The 25,618-nt window shown below is 41.4% G+C and overlaps 2 protein-coding genes across 5 annotated transcripts in view; one reads left to right on the top strand and one right to left on the bottom strand.

The window, feature by feature from the left end:
• MED23 (mediator complex subunit 23) overlaps positions 1–1,296 on the bottom strand; it is a 40,575-nt gene extending 39,279 nt beyond the window's left edge. For 3 of the 4 annotated variants that reach the window (XM_087774008.1, XM_009460753.2, XM_009460754.2), the window contains exon 1: positions 1,148–1,296. In XM_087774008.1, the coding sequence (XP_087630134.1) occupies positions 1,148–1,207 (60 nt within the window). In that variant the 5' untranslated portion in view covers positions 1,208–1,296. The remainder of the gene's footprint in view (positions 1–1,147) is intronic. The other variant, XM_087774009.1, reaches the window with a different exon arrangement.
• Positions 1,297–6,667: 5,371 nt separating this feature from the next.
• The window catches only part of ENPP3 (ectonucleotide pyrophosphatase/phosphodiesterase 3), a 42,860-nt gene continuing 23,909 nt past the window's right edge, over positions 6,668–25,618 (top strand). Inside the window, exons 1-10 of the mRNA XM_009460828.2 lie at positions 6,668–6,876; positions 10,371–10,449; positions 13,687–13,809; positions 14,829–14,954; positions 16,392–16,452; positions 18,829–18,926; positions 21,574–21,653; positions 22,202–22,321; positions 23,783–23,892; positions 25,274–25,339. Coding sequence (XP_009459103.1) covers positions 6,763–6,876; positions 10,371–10,449; positions 13,687–13,809; positions 14,829–14,954; positions 16,392–16,452; positions 18,829–18,926; positions 21,574–21,653; positions 22,202–22,321; positions 23,783–23,892; positions 25,274–25,339 — 977 coding nt within the window. The 5' untranslated portion in view covers positions 6,668–6,762. The remainder of the gene's footprint in view (positions 6,877–10,370; positions 10,450–13,686; positions 13,810–14,828; positions 14,955–16,391; positions 16,453–18,828; positions 18,927–21,573; positions 21,654–22,201; positions 22,322–23,782; positions 23,893–25,273; positions 25,340–25,618) is intronic.

Raw genomic sequence — 25,618 nt, 5'->3', positions numbered from 1 at the left:
GCAAACCGCACCCTGGGGTGCATCGAACACAGCATAACCAGCCGGCCAGAAGAGTTGATTGTCCCGCTGTGTTCAGTGCTGGTGCAGCCTCACCTTGAATACTGCCTATAGTTCTGGACCCCACAATTTAAGAAGGCTGTGAAGGTCCTTGAATGCATCCAGAGGAGGGCAACAAAGCTGGTGAAAGGACTGGAAGGCATGTCCTGCGAGCAGTGGCTAAGGACTTGGGGCTTGTCTAGTTTGGAGAGAAGGAGGCTGAGAGGCGACCTCACTGCTCTCCACAGCTTCCTGAGGAGGGGACGTAGAGAGAGAGGTGCTGAGCTCTTCCCCCTGGGATGCAGTGATAGGACGGTGGAAATGGTTCAAAGCTGCGCCAGGGGAGGTTTAGACTGGACATGACAAAGCATTTCTTTACCAAGAAGGTGGTCAAACACTGGAACAGGCTTCCTAGAGAGGTGGCTGATGCCCCACGCATGTCAGTGTTTAAGAGGCATTTGAACAATGCCCTTAATAACACACTTTAACTTTTGGTCAGCTCTGATTTGGTCAGGGAGTTGGATTAGATGATCACTGTAGGTCCCTTCCAACCGAAATATTCTATTCTATTTATCTACTGAATTACGCTTCATTTTGCAGCTATCATTGTGCAGGTGTGTTTCCACGATTCGCTCATGCCATTCTGTTGGTTGAAGAAAAACGTCTCCTCAAGACATTCATGTCTCCTTCAAAATGTCTCCATAAATTGATTATTCTACAGTTAACTCAGCACACCATAAATTGGGTTTGGGTAAGCAATCTGCCTCCCCCTGTTTTATGCCCAGTCCTACTCTGCGACAGCTTCTTTATAAAAACTCGGCAGAGGGAGGATCTCAGCTCTGAGAGACCACCTCCCCCCCGCGATGGGCCCGAAGGTAGCAACAGCAGGAACCACCACCGAGGACCGCGGGGTTTCGCGCCCCAAGAGTTTCAACGCACAAAGCGCGCCAGGAAAATAAAAACCATCTCTCTCCCCGGTTTTATTTTCTTCTCCCGCGGGGGGAGCACGCCGGGCCGCAGGGCCCCGGACAAGGCCCGGGCCCGGAGCGGCCTGCCCACAACGCACCCCCCCGCCGCCGCGGCGGCAGCAGCGCTCCGGGGACGGACTCACCACCACCTCCTCGAAGATGCTCTGTAACTGCGTCTCCATAGGCACCATGGGGACCGCCATGCTGCCGGGCCGGGCCCCGCAGCCGAGCGGCGGCCCCCGCCGGACCCTTTGTCAGGCCGAGACGGCGGCGCGCCCCGCCCCGTCCCCGCCGGAAGCTCCGTCCCTGATCCCGCCCCCCCGGGAAGCGACGGCTCGGCCCGGCCGTTCCGGCGGCCGCAGCGTTCCGGGCGGCGCGGCCCGCCTCTTCCTGCCCGGGCCGGGGCTCGGCGGCTGCGGGCGCTGGCCCTGCCTCTGCCCGTTAAGTTCCTTACATTATTGTGGAACTATACATTGCTGTAATTACTGTAAATTTAGAATTATTATTTCCCATAAAATGTCATAACGTCAGAGTAAACTGCAAATGCATTTATCTGAAAACATCTGAAGATGCATTATACTCATGCAGTGGTTTTTAGATTAAAAATACAATGCAAAATGCCAAGTCAAGACAGTTTTAAAGTTTTGTGGCTCTCTGACATTGACACTGCATTTTCTGAGCTGTCTGTGGCTGTTTGGCCACATAGTTTCCTGGAACAGCGCTGAGCCTAAATGTATGCCTCCTCACTGTATGCTTATTTAAAATGTGTTGCAGTACGATCTGACATGCCCCTGGATGGCCTGTCAACATCTAGTGTCAGTACTTGCCCACCCTGGGCAGACCGGCTCATATTTTATCAAAATAGCAACACCCAGGGTAGGTGTCTACTCTGATTCTATGCCAAGCTCCTAATCCATTCCCATAGTGACCCATAACAGGACTGGAAATGGAGGCCAAAAGAGGTTGTTTTACTCATCATTATGTCTTATCCTTATTTTGAGGACCAGTCTGCTATTCTTACTTTTATGCGCTTTAGTCCTCTGTCAGACTCGCAGGCTAACAGCCATTCCTAACCGTGCCTTGGCCTCTGGATCTTGATCCAACTTTAATATGTACCAAGCCACAACCTGTCCACAAGTTTGTGCCTAATATGACTTTATCTTGATTTTAGGTCATTAACCACCATTCATTCTAAACTGTACTTACCATGCCAGCCCAAACGTAACAGGTTACCTTTATTAGACAGACTTGGTCTAACCTTAACGAGAGTCCTGGTCCACAACTTGGCCCAAATACTAGACGCGAGTTTGAGTTTTAAAACTGGACCACGTGATAGCCTCGAACTCCCTAAGAGGTCCCAACGGTGATTCATCTCCTAAATTAACCCCTCATCTAACCAGATCTCATTTTAACAAGACTGAACTACCTATGATCCTACCTTTGGCAGAGAATCTGGTCATTGGGGTGGAGCTGAGGGCCAGGGGTGCCACAGCAGGTCAGGCCTACGCGATGGTCATCCTGCTTTGCCTAAGGGAACCGAATGTCCAAGAGGAGGAACAGTACAGAACGTAAGCACTGGGCTTGCACCCAGGTGTCTCTGCCAAGGCAGCAAGCCCTGTCAGACTCCGTGTATCAGGTACCACAAAGCCGCAAGCCTCAACAAACAAGGAAGAAAAGCAGCGTTTGCATGGGGAAGAAATGACCCACTTCGTCCAGAGACAGAAAAGGAAATGGATGTTTCAAAATCACTGTAAATGTCATGTTACCCTGGCAAGAAAAGCTTCATCAAAATGACAATTTGTTTAAGGGTGGTAAACATTTATGAGAGAAATGGTTAAGCTTTGGTTTTTTTTTTTCCTATGTGAGTGCTATTCCTTTTGGAAGATGGATGACAAATTAGTATAAAGGTGTCTTTTAATTGATGATATGTAAGGCCTGTTTAGTCCTTAGAGGACTTTCAGCTGCTTTATATTAGTAGCTTAAAACAACAGAAATTGTAGTGAAAATTGAAAGTGGCTACAACACAATGCTACCCAGAAATGTCACTCCCTATTTCCCAAGGTGCTTCTTAACATGTGTTTGGCAGAAATGTCCTGCCTGTGTTCCATCTTCCCATTTCTGGATGTGCCAGATGAACTGAGGACTGCAATTTGACTATAGGGGAATGGGTTTGTCTGTACCCTAGCCCTGCATTTGTATAGTGTGTCAGATTGTATGCAGAGCAGTCACTTAAATTTACAATTCAGTAACTGAGAACAGAAAGGATCATTAATAGTTATTTCCTTCATCCCTGTTGTTTTCTTTACTCCTAAGTATTGATCATATGGATTGCTTTTTTTAATGTGAATTGTCTTTTGGTAGGGATGAAAAAAAGTATTTTTAAATGTGTGAGGCCCTTGATCTTTAAACAGAAAAGTCTGGGTTCTTGGTCAATGTTCATGAAGTTCTATATTCTTATTTTATCAGTGAGAAATTTCATAGACATTCATCATGTGGGCAGTAATATTTGTGGGATTAGAGCAATGATTAGGTAAAAGTAGCAAAATCAAATATGTAAGATCACATCCTGTTCCATTTGCTAAATTATTTTCTTTGATATCAGTAGGAGCAGAAATTCACCCCGGGCGCCTACACTGATGATTCACACTCTCAGAGGTCAAATTTACTACTTCTGTAAATTTATATACTGGTTTTGGCTGGGATGGAGTTAATTTTCTTCATAGTAGCTTGTATGGTGCTGTGTTTTGGATTTGTGATGAAAACAGTGTTGATAACACCCCCCTGGTTTAGCTATTGCTCAGCAGTGCTTCCACAGCCTTGACCTTCTCTGTGAATAGGCTGGGGGGGCACAAGAAGCTGGGAGGGGGCACAGCCGGGACAGCTGATCCCAACTGACCAAAGGGATATCCCATGCCATATGACATTGTGCTCAGCAATAAAAAGGGGAAAAAAAGGAGGAAGGGGGGACAATTGGAGTTACGGTGTTTGTCTTCCCAATGCTTTGGGAATGGAGCCCTTGGGAATGTCATGCTTTGTTCAGCATGATGAAGCCCTGCTTTCCTGGAAGTGGCTGAACACCTGCCTGCCAATGGAAAGTACTGAATGCCTGATTTTGCTTTGTTTGTGCACGCAGCTTTGCTTTACCTATTAAACTGTCTTTATCTCAGCTCACAAATTTTCTCACTTTTAGCATTCAAATTCTCCCCCCCCCCCCCCCCCACTGCGGGCGGGAGTGAGTGAGCAGCTGGGTGGGGCTGAGCTGCCTACTGGGGTTAACCCACGGCAGTGCTTTTTGGCACCCAGTGCAGGGCCAGAGGGGTTTGAGATAACAACAGGTTTGATTGGAATGTGTGAGACCCGATTTATGGCTGTTACAGCTGTTCAGCTCTTAATTGGCAAGCTCCTGCACTTGCCACGGGACTTGCTTGCTTTGCTGTGTATTAGAGTCTAGTGATTGTTAGTGGCTGCTATTTGCTGTCCTGCTTATCATCTTACTTTGCTGTGCCTGGGAACATTTTGATGACAGCACTGGCCACGTGCCTCGGCTGGCATATGGCCAGGGCATTGCTGCTGTTCCTGTACTGCCGTAGCAGGCATGCTGTAACTACAGTCTGAACTCTAGTTGAAGGGACTGTGACCGTGACCTGTGAGTAACTCTGTGCTGGAGCAGATACACCCCAAAGCATCTGTGTCTGTGGATAGGTCCACAGTGGAGCAGGTACACCCCTGAATCATAGAATCATAGAATCGTTAAGGTTGACCCTTAAGATCATCGAGTCCAACCGTTAACCTAGCACTGCCAAGTCCAACACTAAACCATGTCCCTAAGCACTACATCTACACATCTTTTAAATACCTCCAGGGATGGGAACTCAACTACTTCCCTGGGCAGCCTGTTCCAGTGCTTGACAACATTTTAGGTGAAGAAATTTTTCCTAATATCCAATCTAAACCTCCCCTGGCACAACTTGAGGCCATTTCCTCTTGTCCTGTCACTTGTTACTCGGGAGAAGAGACCAACCCCCACCTCACTACAACCTCCTTTCAGGCAGTTGTAGAGAGCAGTAAGGTCTCCCCTCAGCCTCCTCTTCTCCAGACTAAACAACCCCAGCTCCCTCAGCTTCTCCTCATAAGACTTGTGCTCTAGACCCTTCACCAGCTTCGTTGCCCTTCTTTGGACACACTCCAGCACCTCGATGTCCTTCTTGTAGTGAGGGGCCCAAAACTGAACACAGGATTTGAAGTGTGGCCTCACCAGTGCACAGCGACAATCACTTCCGTGGTCCTGCTGGCCACACAGTTTCTGATACAAGCCAGGATGCCATTGGCCTTCTTGGCCACGTGTGCACGCTTTTGGCTCATATTCAGCTGGCTGTCGACCAACAGGCCCAGATCCTTTTCCACCCGTCAGCCTCCCAGCCAAGGGAAGGGACTGCAGCCTGTGGATAAGTCCATACTGGAGCATGGGCAAGGGAGGAGTTCATTGCAGTATTAAAACTTATAGCCTGTTCAAAGGGACCAGGCGTGGAGATTGCAATGGATATAACTTTAAATTGCTCTAACTAGTTGTTTGAGTTATGTGTTATAGGAAGTACTATAGCAGAAACAGAGGACAAGCCTCGCAAGAAGCCCTGTAAGCGTGACCTCACCTGGATAGGTTTTGGCAGCCAGTAACTCCACACAACACTCTGCCTCTCCTGTCCTGAGCAACCACCGTAACAGATGGAACCCAGGTCATGGAAGAAGAGAACTCAATGGACATTTTATGAACATTTTACAGGGGTGGCCCATAGAGTAAGAGGAGATGTATTGGATAATGTGGGACCTGAGCATGACACGAATGGTATAGAATAAGGGGTAGAGATTGTACTGGTTTGGGCTGGGCTGGAGTTAATTTTCTTCATACCAGCTCATATAGTACTATGTTTTGGATTTGGTTTTATGATTATAAATATTATAAATTTATTTATAATTTATAATTACAGCTCATGCAGTGCTCAACTTTAGATTTAGATCAACATTTGAATGGTTACATTTGCATAGCCCTAGTAGGCTCTGGAAGGTACATTTTCCTAACAAACAACCCTTCTATTAACCACCAAATTGAAAAATAGATTTCAGATTGTACTTAAACAAAACCTTTTTATTTTCTATTGACTTTGATTTCACTGTATGCCATTTGTTTTTAATGAGTACATCTATCACTACTGAAAAAACATGTAAGAAGCTGAAAGAAGTATGTGACAAAGATGGACTGAAACTAAACGGGAGGAATCCTCTGGTGCTCAATAAGGGAAGGGTCCTGAAAACATAGGCGTGACACGGAGCAGGAGTTAAGAAACTGTCTACTGTCATATTGGGTTTGTTTAACATATTTAATACTTTCTCTGAAGATAACAAATACTCTGGATGACAAGCTTTTAACCAAATATTTGAGTACTTGAATTTGTGTCGATTTGGCACTTTATTGCTTAGCAACGTATTACTCTTAATCTCCAGTGAAGAGTTTACGTAATGACATCCTTATCTTGAAACGTGACAGACAGGCAGATAATGCTTTTCAGCCTTTGACCTTTTTCCTGCTTACTTTGGCTTCCTGCAAACCTGTCACTGATGCAAAAGCTAGGATCTCATAAAAAAACCTGTGAACAAAGTACGGACACGCTTGAAGCAGGAGTAGCCTCTCAGCGGCAGCTAACCCAGCTGGGGAGGCTGAGGAGCGCAGCGCACCCCCAGCCGAGAGGCACATCTCGGTAAAATGGAGCTTGAGGATAACATCAGGTATCAAAGCGGACATTTGGATGAGGTGTCTTTAAACCCAAGAGAGTATGTGAAGAAAAAGACCCTCCTGAAATACAAAGCCATCTGTGCTGTAAGTAGGTGCTGTTCTTCAGGGCTGCTAGTTTAACAATTCTCAAATTTGCACGATTTTTAGAAGTTTCATTGTATTAATGTAGTCATTCGAGGTAGCTTGGTAATTGGTGCTTAAAGTTTTACAGTAGGAATGCACTAACTTCTCTGGCAGATTTTTAAAGTTACTCTGGTACTTATCAAGCGAACTTGTGTTTTTCCAGCAGTTAACTGCACTTTTTGTTTTACTACAATAACCCGACACTTCTTTTGCACAGCAAAGACATCGCTTCAAGACTTCACTTTACACATTTGTTTAAAACAGATGTGTTTGTGGCCAAAGTAGCTGCAGTTCCTTTTTGCTTACTTTTTTATCTGTGGAATTGTCCTTAAGAAAACAGGACAAGCAGGAAAGGCGTTGGTGAAAAACACTCAGGAAGCAAGGCATGGGAACAGGCTAATGAACCCTTTCGTGCAGCATTGTCAGCCCCACGTCTCCAGTATCGTGTCAGCTCTTTCCCTCTTCCCCAGGGCTTTAAGAGCCATGCAGCTGGCTTGTAAATAATAATGTGTTGGGGTTTTGTTACGCTTTTTAAATCTTTTGTTGTAGCCAATACACAGTTTTAAGCTTCTGTTGGTGACGGCAAAAGAAACAAACATTAAAAAGATGTATGTGTACGTGTGTGCGCTTGCACAAGCTCTTGCATCTGCAAATTGGAATTTAGGGAAAATGACAGGTACTGATTTTGGAAAGACTCAAAACTGACTTTGAAAACAGCTCTATGAAAAAGAGAGTCAAGTTAGGATGCTGTTCAGCTCTATGTCATCAGAACAATTCCGCATAGTATAACTTCCTATTTAATGCTGCATTGTGCAAGGATTGCATAAAATATTAGGGAAATATTGGAAATTGAGAAAAAAAGAGAAGATAAAAGGACAGACTTTTTTTCTTAAGTCTTCAGTAAAAAGAAATGGGTCATGAGAAACAATGTGGGAAAAATGCCTAACTATGAAGGAAAGTAAATTATACTTTCAAAAGGTACTTGGAAGAGTAAAGTGAGAAATTTAAGTATCTTAAAACATTCATTCTTCCAAGTGCACTAGTTTTCAAATGCCTGCCTATTTAAAAAAAAAGAAAATCTAAGTATTGGAAGTGTAAACTGTTAATACTCTACACCATTTATCGATGTTTTGGTAAACTATATGTATGAAGGACTTTCTTGGCAACTTTTTCCTGAAAGCTTAGGCAGAGATTTGTGTACTCACAAATAGCAGTCGCACTGTCTAATAAGTTCTCCAGGGAACAGAGCATATGCGTTAGGAACAACTTTTTTATAAATAAGCAGCTGTAGTCCTGAATTTAGACATAGAAGTTAGCTGTGGAAAGTCTGAGGATTTGAATAGGTGCTACAAATGTTATTTCACCTTAAGGGTGAATGTCCCAAAATCAAGGGTCTTTGTGTAAATGCCATAATAAATGCAGCATCTCATCTGTATACCTGCTATGAGTTTTTGTTTTTTACTTCAGCTCTCTCATTGCTTCCAGCAGTGGGAATGCTTGCTGCTGTAATAGCTGTACTTCCAATTTAGTATCATCTATTTATTTCATTTGCAAATGTGAGTTTTAATGAAAATGGAGGGTAAAACCATAGTGAACTTTAAGGTGAGGAGTGCATGCCCTGGTGACTGGGCTGGTCTGTACTAAGGGAAACAAGACCTGTTAGGTTACCCTGGCACTATTATCCTCCCTGCCCACAAAGAGTGGCTGCTGTTCCAGCCCAAATGCACCCCCTGATTCTCAGTCCTTGCTGACTGGATGTAGGATTAAACTGCTGCCTTCGCTCCTGGGCTCTCTCTTCAAGAGACTTCAGCATTTCTGCCACTTTGGGCAATCTTTCCAAACACGCTTATCCCATCTGTCCCTCTTACCCAGTTCTCTCACCAATTCCATTTCCGTTCCTACTTTTGGGGTATTTCTCCTGTACAAAACACAGGGAGTGAGCAGCAGGAAGGAAGGAAAGATGGGAGAGAGAAAGTGTGAAGGAAGTCACTTTGGCGTTGCTGGTGTTTGGTGTTGCTTGGGAAAGAGTCAGTGACGTGAGGCTGGAGAGAGTGGGCAGCAAGGGAGAAACAGGAAATTCTTGAGCCACGGTCGCAAGGAGCATAGCAGCAGGAGGAGAAAGTGCGGGATCTGGAAGGAGCCCCTCCGGCTGTATCTGACCAGAGGAAGAGGGATGTGCCACATGTGTCAGACCCACAGTTAGGTCTCCTGCTTGTCCCTGCTAGAGGGCTAGGTGGAGTGTGCCACGCTCCTGACTTTCCAGGCTTGTGTGCCTGGATCTTCCTGGTCCACGGGAAGGAATAATGTGCACTTAGACTGTTCTGGCATGGAGCTGCTCCATGGCCAAACGGAGCTCCACGGCCATGGCTGCTCCACCCACGCCTGAGAACTGCGCAGCCCTCCCTGCTGCCAGACTTCTGCCCAGAACCTGCAAGGCAGGACAAGCAGTAACAAAGAGCGTCGGGTGTTTTTGTGAACAGGGATGGGCGAAAAGTAACAGGATGGCATATGTATACTTGGTTATATCCTACCCACACACACAGTTTTTCTCAGCTCCTTATAATTGCTGTAGTTTCAGTTAAGAGGCTCCTTTACAGTAATACTGAGCATGAGAATAAGCGTCTCTTATTTCTACTTCATTTTGAACCTTAGTATTTGCTAGTGCCTGGTGGTTCCTGGAAATGGCAGGAGACAAAAGAAGGCTCTGGGGCAAAAATGGGAAGTAAACTGAGCTGTTTTACAGTGATTTTCTGTGATATGCATTTTCTTTCCTGTCGTTGCCTTAGTGAAGAGGAAAGTGCATACACTATGAAATACTCTGAGAGGGCTGTCACTTTTCACTGCACCTTTCAGCCAGCATACATCGCCCTTCACCTTGAGTGTCTGTTAAGCTGACAGAGGCTTCCTCAGCTCTTCCCCAGTCTCCCAAATGTTATGCTGCTTTCTGTTATGGGCTTTCCGTGGCCTGTTTGTCTCTTTCCAATTTCCTCTAACCCCACCAACGGGGTGATTTATTACGAGAAACTGGCATGTGGATAAAAATTGCAGCCTCAATCCAGCTGAGTCTCTTAAGAAATCCCTGTGAGCATTCAGGAAAATACAGAAGCTAAAAAAAGGCAATTCCCTTCTCTTTACACAGAACAAGAATTTGCAAAACAGGTAAATACATTGATTACTTCCTACTATCTTTTCCCCAGCAAAGACTGCCCCGATTACAATGTGGAACTGGCCATAGGTTAAAAGTGCAGTGTTAAGGCGTTGGCTTGTAAGCAGTTCATTCTTGTGCCTCTCCTACCTTGAGGCTCAGAATGTCTCCAATTTTTTGATTAACAAGTTCAGAGAAGTGATTAGTTCCTAAGAAATCATATGTTGATAGAAATAATAATCACACAGTTAATTTCTGGTAACAGTTTGTCACAATTATGAACTTTAATTTTCCTGTGTCTGTGTGACAGGTTCTTCTGTGTGCTTTGGTGGTTGTATCCCTGGGACTAGGTTTAGGACTAGGACTGAACCGTGGACACCAGGAGCAAGGTATGTTTATGATACTTTCAGCATAATTACCGCTGAAGCTAGATCTGGTGAAGGCCTTCAGCTCTTTTATAGCGTAATGTAAATGCTCTGTGAGAACTTACCACCTGTGAAAATAAAGTTCTTGCATTTTTCAAGTTGGATTGTATAAAAACTGTACACTCACAATCTGTACTTGAAAAACCTGTCCTAAACCACTGAGTGCCTTGCTTCTCTTTCCAGAAGTGTTAAACCTAGTTCACAACAGGCTTGGAAATTTTATTATAATAATACTTTTAGGAAATTTGAGATAGGAGTTATCTTATAACATGTAACACCTTGCAATTATTTAGCAATGTTTTGTAGAAGAGATATCATTGGACCATCTTCGGGACTCACACTTTGGGTACATTTGGCATAGTTCAGGTGGCTAATGTTAAAACTGATTATGAATTTTCTCTGAAATCTTCAGTTCTTGTAAAGCTATGGTAAAAAAGGGATAATGCTTTACTTGGTGGAATGTTATTTTTTAGTTAGGAAAACAAAGTAGCATTTTGATGTCAGGAGGTCAAGCTGGATGAGAACAAACACACCACACAGTGAATTAAATAAAACACCTCCTTTAGAATCAAAACAATAGTAATCTCATACTGGAGGAGTTCAAGGAAGCACAGTCTCTTTCTCATTCCTAATCAACACATATCGAACTTGTTTACCTACTTATTCATCAAGTCTTAGCTCCTTCTGGGATCTTTCAATACTACAGGCCTAGCAAATAGGATGAGATGGAACTGTAATTGCTTTTTGATGACGTGTATGTTGTATTCTGACTTTCTGTGTAAAATGTGTAGGTACCCACAACTTTAGTTGTCGCTGACATTTACCTGAGGAACTTGGCCACAGTTGTAGTAAGTGAAAGATGGCACCAAATCAGCACGATGGAATTTTGGTGCCTCTGACTGCAAGTGTTACAGAGCAACCCTAAATAGAGACTAACTTTATTTGCTACTTTCATAACCAGACCTACCTGGGAAAGATGAATTAGCAACACACGGTATTAGACTGTGGAGTGGGAGGGGAAACCTGAGCCCAGAGCGGCATGCACCTTTGTGCAGTTGCATTTGCTATGAAGGCAGAGGGAAAGAATGTTGCTGTTCAGGAGCAAAGGGAGTCGTGGTCGAGATGCCTGCTGGGGGCTTGTGGTCTTGGGAGGAGGGGCCTGGAAAGGAGTCAGGAGGACCTGTCATTCTGTACATTTAAAAATTAGCACAGAGTTTGCATTTGGTGATAGTACAATTGATTCTGTTTATATAGTCAAGGTAAGTTTCCTTCTAGCTCCTGTAATTGTAGTGACTATTCAAAATAAAAGTTAATGGAATACTAAATTCCTGACCTCGCATAGTTATGTAAATATTGTAAAGAAATTAGAAGCGTGGGTTGCAAATTATGAGGGGTATGAACAGTTCCATTTACAGATAGAGGAAAAGGTTTATATTTTTTCTGACTCACCATGCTATATTCCATATCATTTTAAATCAGGTAGACCAGCTGAACAACTTTGAGTTGTTCAAAACCCAATGGATAGAGGAAAAATTAAATGAAATACTCTAAACTTCAGCCAAAAAAGCAGAAAAAACCTGTTTGCATATGTTCATGTACATTTGTGAAAAAACATAGTTTTTTCTTGACAGAACAGACTCCAGTCATAAAGCACTTAACCCTCAATTACTTCTTTCCATCTCTACTTTTGACAGATCCATTTATGCTCATTACATATATTGTTTTTTATTCTAATTATTTGCAAAGCTTTCTTGCATTGAACAGTAGCTGTTGATGTAAGCACTTAAAGCTCAAGGTACATGAGAACTTTCTACATGTGAAACAACCTGGCTAGCTCGAAAAAAATCACTTTAGCTATACATGGTTTCTACACAGTGGATATTAAAGCTCAAATTTTGTAGGCAGTGCCCCCTGCAAAAGCATGAACCTTTTGGCAATTATAATAGAATTGCACCAGCAAATCTGAGTAGTTATACCTATCCCTGTCTAACGGTGTGAGTGGACAAGAAAGCTGGAAATGTAAGTGCTCAGAGTGGTTGAAGCAGTATGTCTGCAGTACAGAGAAGGCAGACACAAGGCTTGTCCTGGCTACTGTGGAGCTGCGGGTGATGTTTGGAGATTTCGGGTTCTCCTTGAATGTCCTCGGGAGAGCCAGACCTCTCCCTTCTCCCTGCACGAAGGTGTCAGAGCTGCGGTGAGGAACTGCATGTCTCCATTTCCAACACGAGGCCCCTCCTTTGGACCCTTCTCTTTCTTTTGATCAAAACAACCAAACCTGCAGATTGTTAAGGGACATTGTATGGTCAGAGTCCGGAGTGCACTAATAAGCCTTATGGGCCCTGCCCAGCTCCCTGGGGCTGCCCCTACCCTGCCCACGGCCCAGGACCCCATTTCAGCCCCTTGGGGCCATCAGCGCCTGCCCCAGCGACACCGCAGCAGGGCCGGTCTCCAGGTCCCCACAGCCCATTCCTGCGCAGCCATGGGTGCCACTGAGCCAGGCGTACCCGCAGGCCAACAGCCCGGCCTTGGCCTGTTCTTGTCCCCAGGGAGGTGCCCAGTGCCTGGGGTGAGGCTGCCCTGGTGCCCCCCCCGCCTGCCCCACTCCTGGCTGGGGCAATGGGATGGGCCCTGGCTGCCAGGACCTGCCCAGCCATCCCTGGGGAGGCCCCATGGCTCTGGGTGCCCGGCCCTGAGGGAGCCCCCGTCCCACGCAGCTCCCTGGCACGTATATTAAGGAACGTCCAAAGTGGAAGTCGCTCTTCCTCTTGCATCCCAGACCCAGAAATGAGCAGGGGAGACACCAGTTTCCCCCTCCGCGTGCTGGGAGGGTGGCACACCCAGGCATTGCCCATGCTGGGAGGGTGGGACACCCGGGCATTGCCCATGCCAGGAGGGTGGGACACCCAGGCATCGCCTCCTGGGCCACCGGTTCTGGGGAGACCTGCTGCAGAAACAGCCCTGCCACAGGCTCTGAGCGAGCACGGCCCAAACAGCCACATCGACATCCAGAGGAGTTCCTACAGCTTTCATTTTGCCTTGCTAACCCTTGTGCTAGTGACCACATTGGAAAATGACTTGGGAAACAGATTTAGGAAATTATTCAGCACATTTCTTCCCGCAGCTGGTGTCCATGATCCATTTAACTGACCCGTCTGGGACGGGGTTGTCTGAGCACTCAGAATGGCTGCCTTCTCCTTACAGTCAGCTGCAGACACAAGTGCAATGAGCCGCAGAGGAACGGGGTGCCTGGCTGCTGGTGCGACAGCGGCTGCAAGGAGCGTCAGGACTGCTGCTGGGACTACGAGGACACCTGCGTAGAGCCAAGTATGTTCCCTTACAGGCAATGCTTACTGGTTTCCATTTTATTTTGGGTTTGATTTTTCACGTGATAGTAATAGGAAAAAGATAAATTCTTGTATTTACGCAGATATATGGAAGTTATGTCACATTCCCTCAGGGAGGGAAGGATGTGGCACTGTTGAGTTGCTGCTGCACTCAGATGGCTAGAGGGCCGTAACTTGGTGACCTGGCAGGACACAAAATCTTCCTGCATCTTTCTCAAGTCAGATCCCTGTATTTTTGTCCCCTGTGGATAGCCAAAGCATTTGCAGTGCATATTTCCCGGCCCAGATAAAGCTGTGTATGAGCGTCAGCGGAAATCGTAGGTTATCTTTGACCGTAGCCCTGAAATGATGCCGCTGTGCCGGCTCCTCTTGCACTTTTGAAAATGCACGGGTGTTTCCAGGTGCGCTCTCAGCCTCACACAGCGCCTGGTGGGGGCCTGGGGTCGGTGAACTGCACTCGTCTTCCAGGGGACTGGTCTGGCTGTGCATCGAGGCCAGACTCCTCTCCAGTTACTGTCTCTGCTTTCCCAGCAGCTGCTCGGATGTTTCTTCATCCTTATTGCTTTTTCTGCCCGCTTCAGCCCTTACATCTCTTTTTGTGCTGTCTGCTGGGAATCATGTACAAGAGCAGAAAAAAGATCTGTTTCCTTCTCTTTCTCTTCTGTAGGAGATATATGGGTTTGAGTATTTTTTTTTCAGATCTTCCTGGAAGGGTGGAAGGCATTGAGCATGGTGACTTCGGGGACACATTTGTAAAATAAATTATTATATGACTCTGTGTTACCATTCAGTGGCCACAGAAATAGGCTTTATGTGTTAAACGAAATCTTGAGTTTTCCTTTCAGACAAAACTTCTAAAGCCACTCAAGCAGCACATGTAAATTATAGTTTAACAAAAACTCTTTTTTTTTTTCTTTACCTGTTTGGGGAATTTCCACACAAAGGATTTTACATAAGGTTCTGTGAACTGAATCATAATCTTTTTCTTCCAATTTTCAGCCCGATCTTGGAGGTGCACTAATTTCCGTTGTGGTGAGACACGGATACCTGGAAGTTACTGTTCTTGTTCTGATGACTGCTTGCAGAAAAAAGACTGCTGTGTGAACTACAATAGTGTTTGCAAAGGTAAATCAAAAGTCAAAAAGTTTTATATATAAATTGTCCTGTGGAATAAATAGATGGGAAAACATGGCAAATATAAAGGTAGATACATTTGTTTCTCAAGGTTAGAGTCTTACAGTGATGTTTTGGAAAATGAAGATCTTTTGAGGTGAAGCTTTTGGTATCTTTGACTGGGAAAAAGACGGTCTCTGGAGAACAATGTGAGTGTGTGTCATTCATAAGACGGATAGAATGTTTTGAATATTGCAGCAGTATACCCAATGTGGGTTTTTTAGGTTGTTTCTTTTCTTCTTTTTCAAAAATAGATGGAGACATGGTTCCTGCTTCAAACTTCATGCGATCCAAAGTACATATTGTAGTAATTATCTGTAATTCAAAATTTCCCATCCTTTTTATTAGAAATTAATTTTCAGATTGGGTTCCTTATGTTTTACTTATTGCTGAATATTTTTGTTCATGGCTGATTGTTTCATACAGACTCTGGCTAAACAAACACATGAAAAATAGCACTGGTAAAATCAGGTTACAGGAATGATACCTGAGGAGTATACCAGTGACAGAAAACATGGTATCTGTTATCAGAATTCTTTTATATTGTGAGGTTGCAGAGATTTAAGGCAACTTCTGCAAAATTATATTTGTCATCTAAATATAAATTAAAGCTAAAAGCAGTCAGGAGTTTTACTAGGTGCTAAATTGATTGAGCTGACCTAGTTAAGGTCACTGTACATCCCTACCTTTGGCTGCTTACTGGGAGAGAAGGTTTCTGTGGTGAGCTGAGGACTTCAACAGCCAATGCTTCTTCTCTTTTCTTTATATTTTTTCCTTTCTTGGATGCTTTCCTTCTTTCTTCTTTTATTGACCTCTCTTATTTCTTCCAAAGAGATGGGCAAACATTATCGTGAATGAGTATAGGTGTGAAGCAGGTGGAGAATATTCAAAGGAGAACAGAAAGAATTACTTGAAATTTGGAAGCCATGGTCAACAAGGAAAGATTGAAGGAGTTTGGGCTCTTTACAAAAAAAAAAAAAAAGGCTAAAGGGAGTTCTGACAATCACCTCTAAGTATGTATCTGCAAAAAAAGAAGGCAGTAATCCAGTGTGGACAGGATATACTTAAAATGTTTTCCATTTAAAACCAGATGAAACTTAGGCTAAGCTTTCATAGTGATTTCATCTCCATTTTGTTTGTTTGCTTGTCTGTGTAGTATGTGTTTTGGTTTCAACTTACAATTGTAAGCATTAGCCCTTTCAGGGTTTGAGGGCCTAATAGGTTGCACTAAATGATTTCTAAAGGTATCTTTAGCCCTGTATTTCTATAATTCTGTATTGAAGCAGAAAAATTACCAGGAAGAGCTCTAAAAAGATCAACCAGGAAACTTCTTTGTTGTTAGTGTGGGTTTTTTTAATGTTGACTCAGTATTTTCTTTTGTCCTTTTAGGTGAAATACCTTGGGTGGAAGAACCATGTGTACCACTTGAAACTCCTCAGTGTCCAGCTGGGTAGGATAAAATAATTTTGTCGTCTTAGCAAATAAAATCATTGTGGTGGTCAGAAGTACTCCAGTGGCCTGAAGCAGGTCTTCATGAGGTTTTCATATTTACTGAGAATAAGTTTCCTGCCATGAGGAATATTCTACAGAAGTAGTTTGTGGCCAGCAGTGTTTTTTCTTTTTAAAACCTTTGTCATTTTGTTGCACGTTCATTCATCATTTACAGTTTAGAGCAGACTACAGGACTTCAAATCCAGGTTCAAAGTCAGCTTGCAAAGACTGGGAAAATTGTTAAAGTTATCTCGAAGTTCGTGTATCACAAATTGTTCATAGTCCATTTATGTTATCATATTGTATCTGTGATAATTCAGATAAATCACCATATGCAAGCTTTAGTAACTGTTACAATCTGTGCTTGCAATTCTTTATCTAGGTAACAGGGCTTTTTTAACTTGAATTATCTGTGGGAAGAAAGGTGTGTTAAAAAGGAAGCTATGAAATAGCCGCATATCTACAAACGCTGGAATATGGTAATTCTGATGTCCACCTGTAGATATTTTGCTATTTGTGCAGTATTGCAGAATCATAGGTAGAGGCTAGGCAGAAACATAGTTTAAAGAGTTGTTCTCAAAGAAAAATGAATTACTTGCTAGTTCAGTTATGGTATTTGTGATGTTATCCATTATTCTATCTATTTTACTGCCAATTTAGTTTAATGATAACAATAATACCTTTAGTATTGTGGCCTCTTCATGGGTTCCTGCATGCACCTCCCAATGTAAGTATAAAAATATACTTTTTAGGTTAACAAATAACTTGCTGAGTTAACACAGTTTCATAGATTAAAGCTTGGAAACTAGTGAAGAAGGGCTTCTTTAAGTGCTGTAAACAGCATTGCTATGTAAAGCTCCATTTAATTTCAGATTCAAATCAGGAAGCTGTTTAATACAAACTGGTTTTATACAAACTGTTGATGCCAGTGTAATTCTGTGTTTTGGAAAGACCACTGCAAATGAAAAACAAATTAGGATAGTGATTATTGCCTGATGTGAATATATAACTTTTTTTTTTAATAGTTATCACTCAAAGTATTACTTGAAAAAATGGTTTGGAGTCAGTTATCAGTAACTGCATTTTATCACTCATTTTATCCCCCAATATTTTGCAGACTTATGTAGTGAACCATTCCTATAAATTACAAATAGTTGGGGTTTTTTTAGATACTATGTGTAGTGAAGCCTGCTTCAAATTACATTTTTAATTTAATTGTATGTTTACAATTTTCATGTTTCTTTATATGTTTCTAAGGAGAATGTAGAATATATAATGATGGTTAACAAAAAGACTGAATTTGCAGAACAAGATGACTTGATCCTGCTAATTTTGTCACTTGGTGTTATGAAAAAAGGTGCTATAGCACCAGCACTTTATAACTTCTAATGCATCTTTCTTTAGGAGTCCTTTTAGGTTGGTTAAGAGAAAGCATGCTTAATAACTTTGAAGTTTATTTTCACAGCTAACACCTCCTAGTTAGAATTTTTATAACAAGAATTTGAACACTGTTCTAGAGATCAGCTGCAGTTTGTGCCTATTTTATCATACCTACTATATGAACTCAGATCTGAGGCTTTTATTCTTGTTTCTTTACATAAAGTCTTACCCTAACCACATTAGCAGATGCTGCATTTCCTTTGTAGCTTTGAGTTCAGTTTGTCAGGGGCCTTGAGGCAAAAAAGTGTTCTCCAGCTCCATGAGAGCTGGGAAACTTTAAAGAGATAATCTAGAAAGAACATGGACTGCTCTAGTGATGTCTTCACAAAGAAAATGTGGTAAGGTAAGGGGTTAGCATAAACCTGTCATTGCAAAGAGATTACGTTTCTCAGCAGTGCGGCCAATTGACCCTAACTGCTTGCTGGGTGATTGTTGTACTTTTACAGTCCTTGTGCAGCTGCCCTGAAAAGTTTTTTAAGATGCATTAAGAGACAAGAAACAGAATTCAACCCGTTACTATGTACAGAAGTACTTTGGCTGTTCTGTACTCTGGGCTTGTATTTGGATACTAGTCTGCAGCATTTGTATTTATTTGTATTTTTAATTAAATATTTGTAATTAAAAGATTAACAAAACCCAGTTTCTTTTCCTAAGTTCTAGATATACTGAGTAGCTTGTATTTTATTCCTCCAGTGGTTTTTTTTTCAGGAGGATGCCGTATTTGCTCTCAAAATTGAAGTATTTGTTTATCTTACACTGTGACATTAATTCTGGGACGTACATGGAAATTCTGGATCCTGCCTTTAAAGGCAGAATTTATATTGTTGATAAAGATCTTAACAAGTCACCAACCCTCCAAACTCGTTTATGATGACAAACTCATATTTTCTTGTAGGTTTGATCTGCCACCACTTATCCTTTTTTCAATGGATGGGTTTAGAGCAGAGTACTTGCAAACTTGGAGTTCTTTGCTGCCAAATATTGAAAAACTCAGTAAGTTACCAAGAGTGCTTTGACTGTTTTCTTTAAAAGTCTACATGCAACCTCTCCAGTGCCTTTTGCTGCTGTGATGCCTATGTGTTACTCAGCAATAAGAGAAACAAATCAGGTCTCCCTCACCAGTTGTATATTTTCATTATTATATGTTCTACATTAATTCTTGCATTTTAGTGCACAGCAAACATGACGTTTTTTAACAAGGCCTCTAATGCCTGGTCAGCAACTTTTTATGAAATAAATAGTTTGAAATATACATTCAAATACAGTTTAAGAGTGAAAAAAAGTTCCAGAGAAGGATTTCCTGCATTCTCTGTACTCCATTGAAAAATTCTAGCTGATAAGGAGATCACCATTAAAGTATAATAAGAGAAAATGCACTGGGTTATCGGGAAGCTCTCCTCAAAGAGGTACTTTTTCATGTCAGATATTTTAAGCTATTAAAGAAAAGCTGCATATTTAAAAGTATATCAGTGAATATTACTATATTAGACTTAAATGCAATGTAATTTACATATTGGTATAATTTAATATATTTATATGATTGCAGTAAGGCTCAAGTAACTGTTTCCCAGTATTTCTGAATATTGGGAGAAAGAGTAAGTTGAAGATCTTTAGCCTGTTCTGTAAAGAGCTCTAAAAAGTGAGACCCATTTGTTCACACTTTGTTAAAATTTCCTGAATATTTTAGAGCTCAGCTCTCAAGATACTTTGTACCTGGACAAAATGTCTGCATGTTTATTCATTTCTTCTCAGCAGTAATGGTCTAAATTAACAGTGTTCGTATCTGTTCTGAATATATCATATTCTGTTTCTATTGTGCTCATTTGAAAACTTCACATGGATGTTACAAAGTACTACATTTTACTGAATAGTTAACAATCTTATTTGTGGATAATGAGGGTATCCAGAAGCCTGAACTTGAAGCAGTGTGGAAACCTGACTTCTTGCGCAATTATCTTATTCTTTGATGTCATTCTGATGTTGGAAGGAACTTGAATCAGTGAAGAAATCATACATGCAGAAGTCAGTGTCCACTTCCAGTCTTTTGAAACAGGTGAAAAGGAAATGCCAAATTGACAAAAGGCATGAAAACCATGCTACATGTATGCTTCCAAAAAAATTCCTTTCAAACAAGAACTGATCTAATTCAGCATTACTCATACTTGTGGTCAATTTTAACAATTGCTTATGCACATTCATGCTTATACTTCTCAGAAATCTACAGTGGAAAGGAAAGGGAATTCCCCTCTTTGAAAAAGAAAAAACACTGATTTGTAGCATAAAATATCTCCTCTCTATTTACTCCATTAAGGTAGGATTTTCACTAGACCTAATCAAGCTAGTTGTTATGCAATATGTACATTATGAATGTGACTCCTTTACCATTCAAGAGAAATCCATAAAAATTTATGCTGAGTTTCTCATGTGTTTGTCAATTATTCAGCCCTTCTTTAAACACTCTAAGCCTTTTTTTCTGTACTGCACTGGAACAGTTTTGTAGAATAATTTCAGGCTTTCATTGTTTAGTTGAGGTTGTTCAGTTAAAATCAGTTTCTGTTCTTTGACTGAAACACTGTACACCAAAGAATAAAGTGTGTTTGAGTGTGAATCAAATAATCATCTGCCTACAACTTAATACAGAACTGTTTCTCCACGTGAGTTAGATTAAAAAATGGAATTAAGGTATCTTCCAGTCTTCACACCTTTGTTTTTTGGGCAAATAAGTTGGATACTACAGTGGATTTAGGTATTACAGATGTTCAGGCATGGTACGTGCCGTAGATTGCTGAAAAGTGATGCAATGTTTGGAAATAAAGGTAGGACACCTGGGGTGGGATTCACTCCAGAGCAGGACACCTAAGCTATGTTCTTGGAGGTGTCTGCATGCGAGATGTCTACATGCTCATTGTAGTCAGTGTGTTTATGGTTAGTACCGTCTGTACAGCTCAGTGCAAGAGCCTAGAGAGCAAGTCAGCTCAACCGGCAGACAGGGGGTGCCACAGGGCAAATTGTTGCCTTAATCTATGTTTCTAGTATACTTCAGAATGCTGTGGTGTATCCGAGGTGGCCTTCAGCAGCTGTGTCAGGAGGACACAGATGTCCTGGTGATCTTGCATCAAAACTGCCAACTTTTATGCAGATGTCTTAGATACCTGAGCGTATCTCAAATGGCACCGGACTCTAGTGCTTGAGCAGCTGAGTCCTTCCCATGCTTCTGGTCACCAGACAGCTCTGCAGAATGTCTTGCCTGGGCTGACCTGAGGCTTCAGTCTTATTGCGTAAACATACATGTCTAGTGCCATTTTGGGTCTCAGAAGTGTCTGAGACACACATTTGGGTTGGCAGACAGGACGTAGGAGCAGCATTTGAAGTCTAGGCAGGATCATTAAAGATATCTCAAATGGCCCTAGGCGTCCAGGCTTTAGGCAGCTGAATTCAGTGTCCAGGGTCTGTTGACTGCAATGGGACAGTAGGCCTGCTCACAAGGAGACACCAGAACATATGCATCTTAATTTGGAGTTACATTTCCCCTCTCATATCACAGCAGCTGACTGTGGTGATTTTTTTTCTCTTAAGACTGTTAGTTTTCAATTAAAAAAAATTATAAGCAAATTTATATTAATTCCATGATCTGTTGCAGAAACATGTGGTACGCATTCAAAATACATGAGAGCTGTTTACCCCACAAAAACCTTTCCAAACCACTATACTATTGTCACAGTAAGTGAGAATTTGCTATTTTTCCTTTTCATTATCTGAACGACATAGAAAGGATTTTGTGGTGCCAATCTTTTTGTGGGACATGGGAACTCAAGCTATAGGAGTAAAAGAGAGAGAGATGCTGAGATAGTACATGCAGGCATGATCTATGTGGCTATATATGTATGCTATCTGATTCTGGCTTGTGAACCAGTTATTCCTGACCTTTGTCAGTCTAATTGGATACAGGTGAGTATGGGTGAGGACACAGTCATTTGATGAGTGTGTTAGGATGGGTTTGGCAGCTGATATACAGCCACATGACATATATGGTACTTAATCTATAGCACATCAGGTTTTAATTGGGCTGGGGAGAAAACAGGGACACTCAAGGGAACTTGACAGGCACGCTGAATTCATTGGCAGGAATCTGATGATCTGTGTGAGTTAGGACAGTGTTCTGTTTCTGTGATAAAACAGCCGTAAAAATAACTGCCATCGCGTTATAGTTTAGACTTCATTTGATTTCCAGATTCAGCAGGATTTTTTTGTTTATTTTCATTTTGCAGGGATTGTATCCAGAATCTCATGGTATTATTGATAACAGCATGTATGATGTTGACTTGAACGAGCATTTCTCGCTTTCGGGGTCGGAAAAATTCAAGCCTTCGTGGTGGAAGGGGCAGCCAGTAGGTTTATTTCTCATCATGGTATTCCTTTATGTCTAGAGTGGCTCATGTACCATATTATAAAACAAACCAGAAAGAGAATAAAATGCAAAGCTGTGTGATATATTTGCAGTACATGCTAAATATCCTGTAGGCTTCATATTATAGGCTGCCTACAAAAGTTTGCTTTTTATGAAAGTAAAAGAACTCTTAAAATGTTAAATCTGAGACTTAAAAATGTCACTTATTGTGGCAGTTAGTAAAAAAGACTTAAATATTTTGGCTAGTATTGGAATGGATCTCTTGCCACAGTAAATTTTTAATACGGGTTTATTGTGGAGTATTTTTTTGTTTGTCTTTTGACAACTAGCTACAAAATGAAATCTGGAAATCTACTTCCAAATTATACCCATTTACAAATACAGTTACAAAGTCCAGGCATACAAAAGCAAGGAAGAGAATAGCAGAGAGCTTAATTTCCAGGAAAATGAATACCTTATATATAACATATGGCACATTTAATAAAATAACCCCACCCTGATTGTACCTATGGTTATGATTACTATTATTCATTTACTAGAAATATCAAGCTGTAATAATGGTACAAAACTATAAAAGATACACATGGAGTATATAGTAGATCTACTTAATATACATTTATATGTTCATTTACATGTGTTTGTCTGTATATATATGCCTGTGTAGTCCTGTTTATAGCATACTCAAGTACCCAGGTTTTGGTGCTATTGTTTCATGAAGGATTCCATCAGGTTTGTAACAGAACCACAGCCTCATTCTTTAAGATGAATAGAAATAATGTCCTCTTATAATAAAGTCATATAACTAGAATCCATATCTAGAACAGAACAGAATAGAATAGAATTGAATAGAATAGAATATTTCAGTTGAAAGGGACCTACAACAATCGTCTAGTCCAACTGCCTGACCAATTCAGGGCTGACCAAGTTAAAGCATGTTGTTAAGGGCATTGTCCAAATGCCTCTTAAGCACTGACATGCGTGGGGCATCGACCACCTCTCTAGGAAGGCTGTTCCAGTGTTTGACCACCCTCTCAGTAAAGAAATCAGTCCTAATGTCAAGCCTGAACATCCCTGATGCAGCTTTGAACCATTCTTCCATCTTCATGATCCATTCCACTGGCATTTGCCACAGCAAAAAAGGGTCACTACCTGTTGCCAATTATGGAAATACCTATATGATTTTTTCCTATGCTGAGAATACCCAGGAAATGGCAACATCCTAGCTTCTGTGCTACTAATTTTTCTTCAGAATGTGTATGTAGAAAACAAACTTCAAATCAGATATGGTCATTAGGCAACCGTGTGATGTGTGAAAGAAGAAAGAGAAATGCATGCTTGCAGCCCATATTTCTGATCCAATTATGTATTTTTACTTTGGTGATCTGAGGTCCTCCAGTGGTGTAAATGCCATAAAATCATTTGTTCGTATCTTTACCCATAGGTCTGGCTGACAGCAATGTACCAAAATTTGAAAGCAGGCACCTTCTTTTGGCCAGGCTCTGATGTTCCAATTAATGGAACATACCCCACCTTGTACAGTGTATTCAACAGGTAAGTTTTTATAGGGCTTGTAGTAAATACCTGTAAATTACTCCAAAAATACAAATTGCCATATGACAGTTGAAAGAAATGAAATATAAGGGTTTTAAACTACATGATTTTTAAACAACAGTCTGAGTGATAAGTGCCATGTCACACCGTCTTGGTTTTGCCATGAAACTACCACTAATAGTTGAAATTTTCAAAACCGTTTAGGGGATTCACAATGAGAAAGTCAAAGGGTACTGTATATTCTGCCCTCCTAGGAAGTTTTGAAAGTTCCAGAAAACTGCAAACCACTGATGTCCCACTAGGAAAGCATCCTATAACTGATCAGTAGCCACTGCTAAGCTATGTCAATGATTACCATATTCCCACACATAAGATCTACACATACGATATAGCTCTTTAAAAATACTTGTACTTTCAGATAACCTATACCCTAAGATAACGAACACAATCTTGGAAGCCATGGCAAGAGGCTATAGAAGGCAGAAACTAGTTGAAGAGAGGATGCTGGATAGGAAAGCTACTGAAGGAAGATGGGCTCTAGATCAATTCCCTCTGGTCTTGCTTGCGTGTGTGATAATGTGCACACTGCTGCTGAATCATAGTTCTGCATGTTTTGTCTAGTTAATTCACAGGTTATACATGTGAAAATATAGCAATTACCTTCATAATATATTTTTTTTCCTATGGAAGGCATTGATATTAGTAAATTATTTATAAATTTTCATTATGATTTCAGTAAATCTCCCATGATTCTTTACATTTACAAAGATAATCTAAAGCAAGTATATAACTGTAAGTCTCTATAGATAATAAAGGTTTTGCAGCAATGTGTAGGATTGGTACTCAGAAAACACCCGAGTGCTGTAGGTAACTAACAGAAAGCTTGTGCATGACTTTGAGGGAAAGCAAAGCTATTAATAATAGGTGAATTCCTTCATAGGAAACAAAGCAAGACCTCACAAAGATTTTGCTGGGGACATTACTTGCTTTTAAAATATGAAAGTCCAAAGTTTATACATGTCGGAAAGAATAAAAATTATTCTGACTTGTACTTCAGGTTTATGTCCTGAACTTGAAATTTCTTTTTTGCATGTAATTAATTATAAATAAATGAGTACTCCCATCAACATCACATGTTTGTGTTTGCAAAATCAGGATCTGTCTAATTTACCATTAATAGTGAGTTACATTCAATCAAAGATGATAATAATAAAACTGATTGCTGGTACCTTGTTAAGATGCATCATTCTTGAAATCCAAATCTGTGACTTTACTATATGACTAGAGGGTGGACGCTTTCTCTGTATCTTGGAATTAGAAGGGCTTATCAGAAAAGCCTTGTTAACATCATATCATCATATCTTTTCTTTTTTTTTTCCAGTTCAGTTACATATGAACAGAGAATTTCAGGAATATTGAAATGGCTTGATTATACCAAATCTGAGAGGTAACATTTAGTAATATCTAGCTGGTTTGTGAGACTATAGCTTAGAAAGGTTTTAATGCTTAGCAATTGAAATTTCTGTTGGTGTTTGTGAAACATGGAATCTTCCTCACCATCTCAAATGATAATTTGCTGAACTTAAGCCTGTTCTATAAGTATAGCCAATCATTTTCAGGATAAGATTGTAGATACAAAAGATGAAAAGCACACATATACCTGAATGGGATGTACTCTTGTATAACTTTGCTTTTATTGTTGTGTCTTTTTTCTTGGTGCATGGCC

This window comes from Nipponia nippon, unplaced genomic scaffold (genome assembly GCF_047370975.1).
Source record: "Nipponia nippon isolate SJK-2023a ecotype South Korea unplaced genomic scaffold, ASM4737097v1 scaffold_4, whole genome shotgun sequence".
Lineage (NCBI taxonomy): Eukaryota > Metazoa > Chordata > Aves > Pelecaniformes > Threskiornithidae > Nipponia > Nipponia nippon.
Note: the sequence above shows the minus strand (reverse complement) of the source record. Positions and strands in the feature narration are given on the sequence as shown.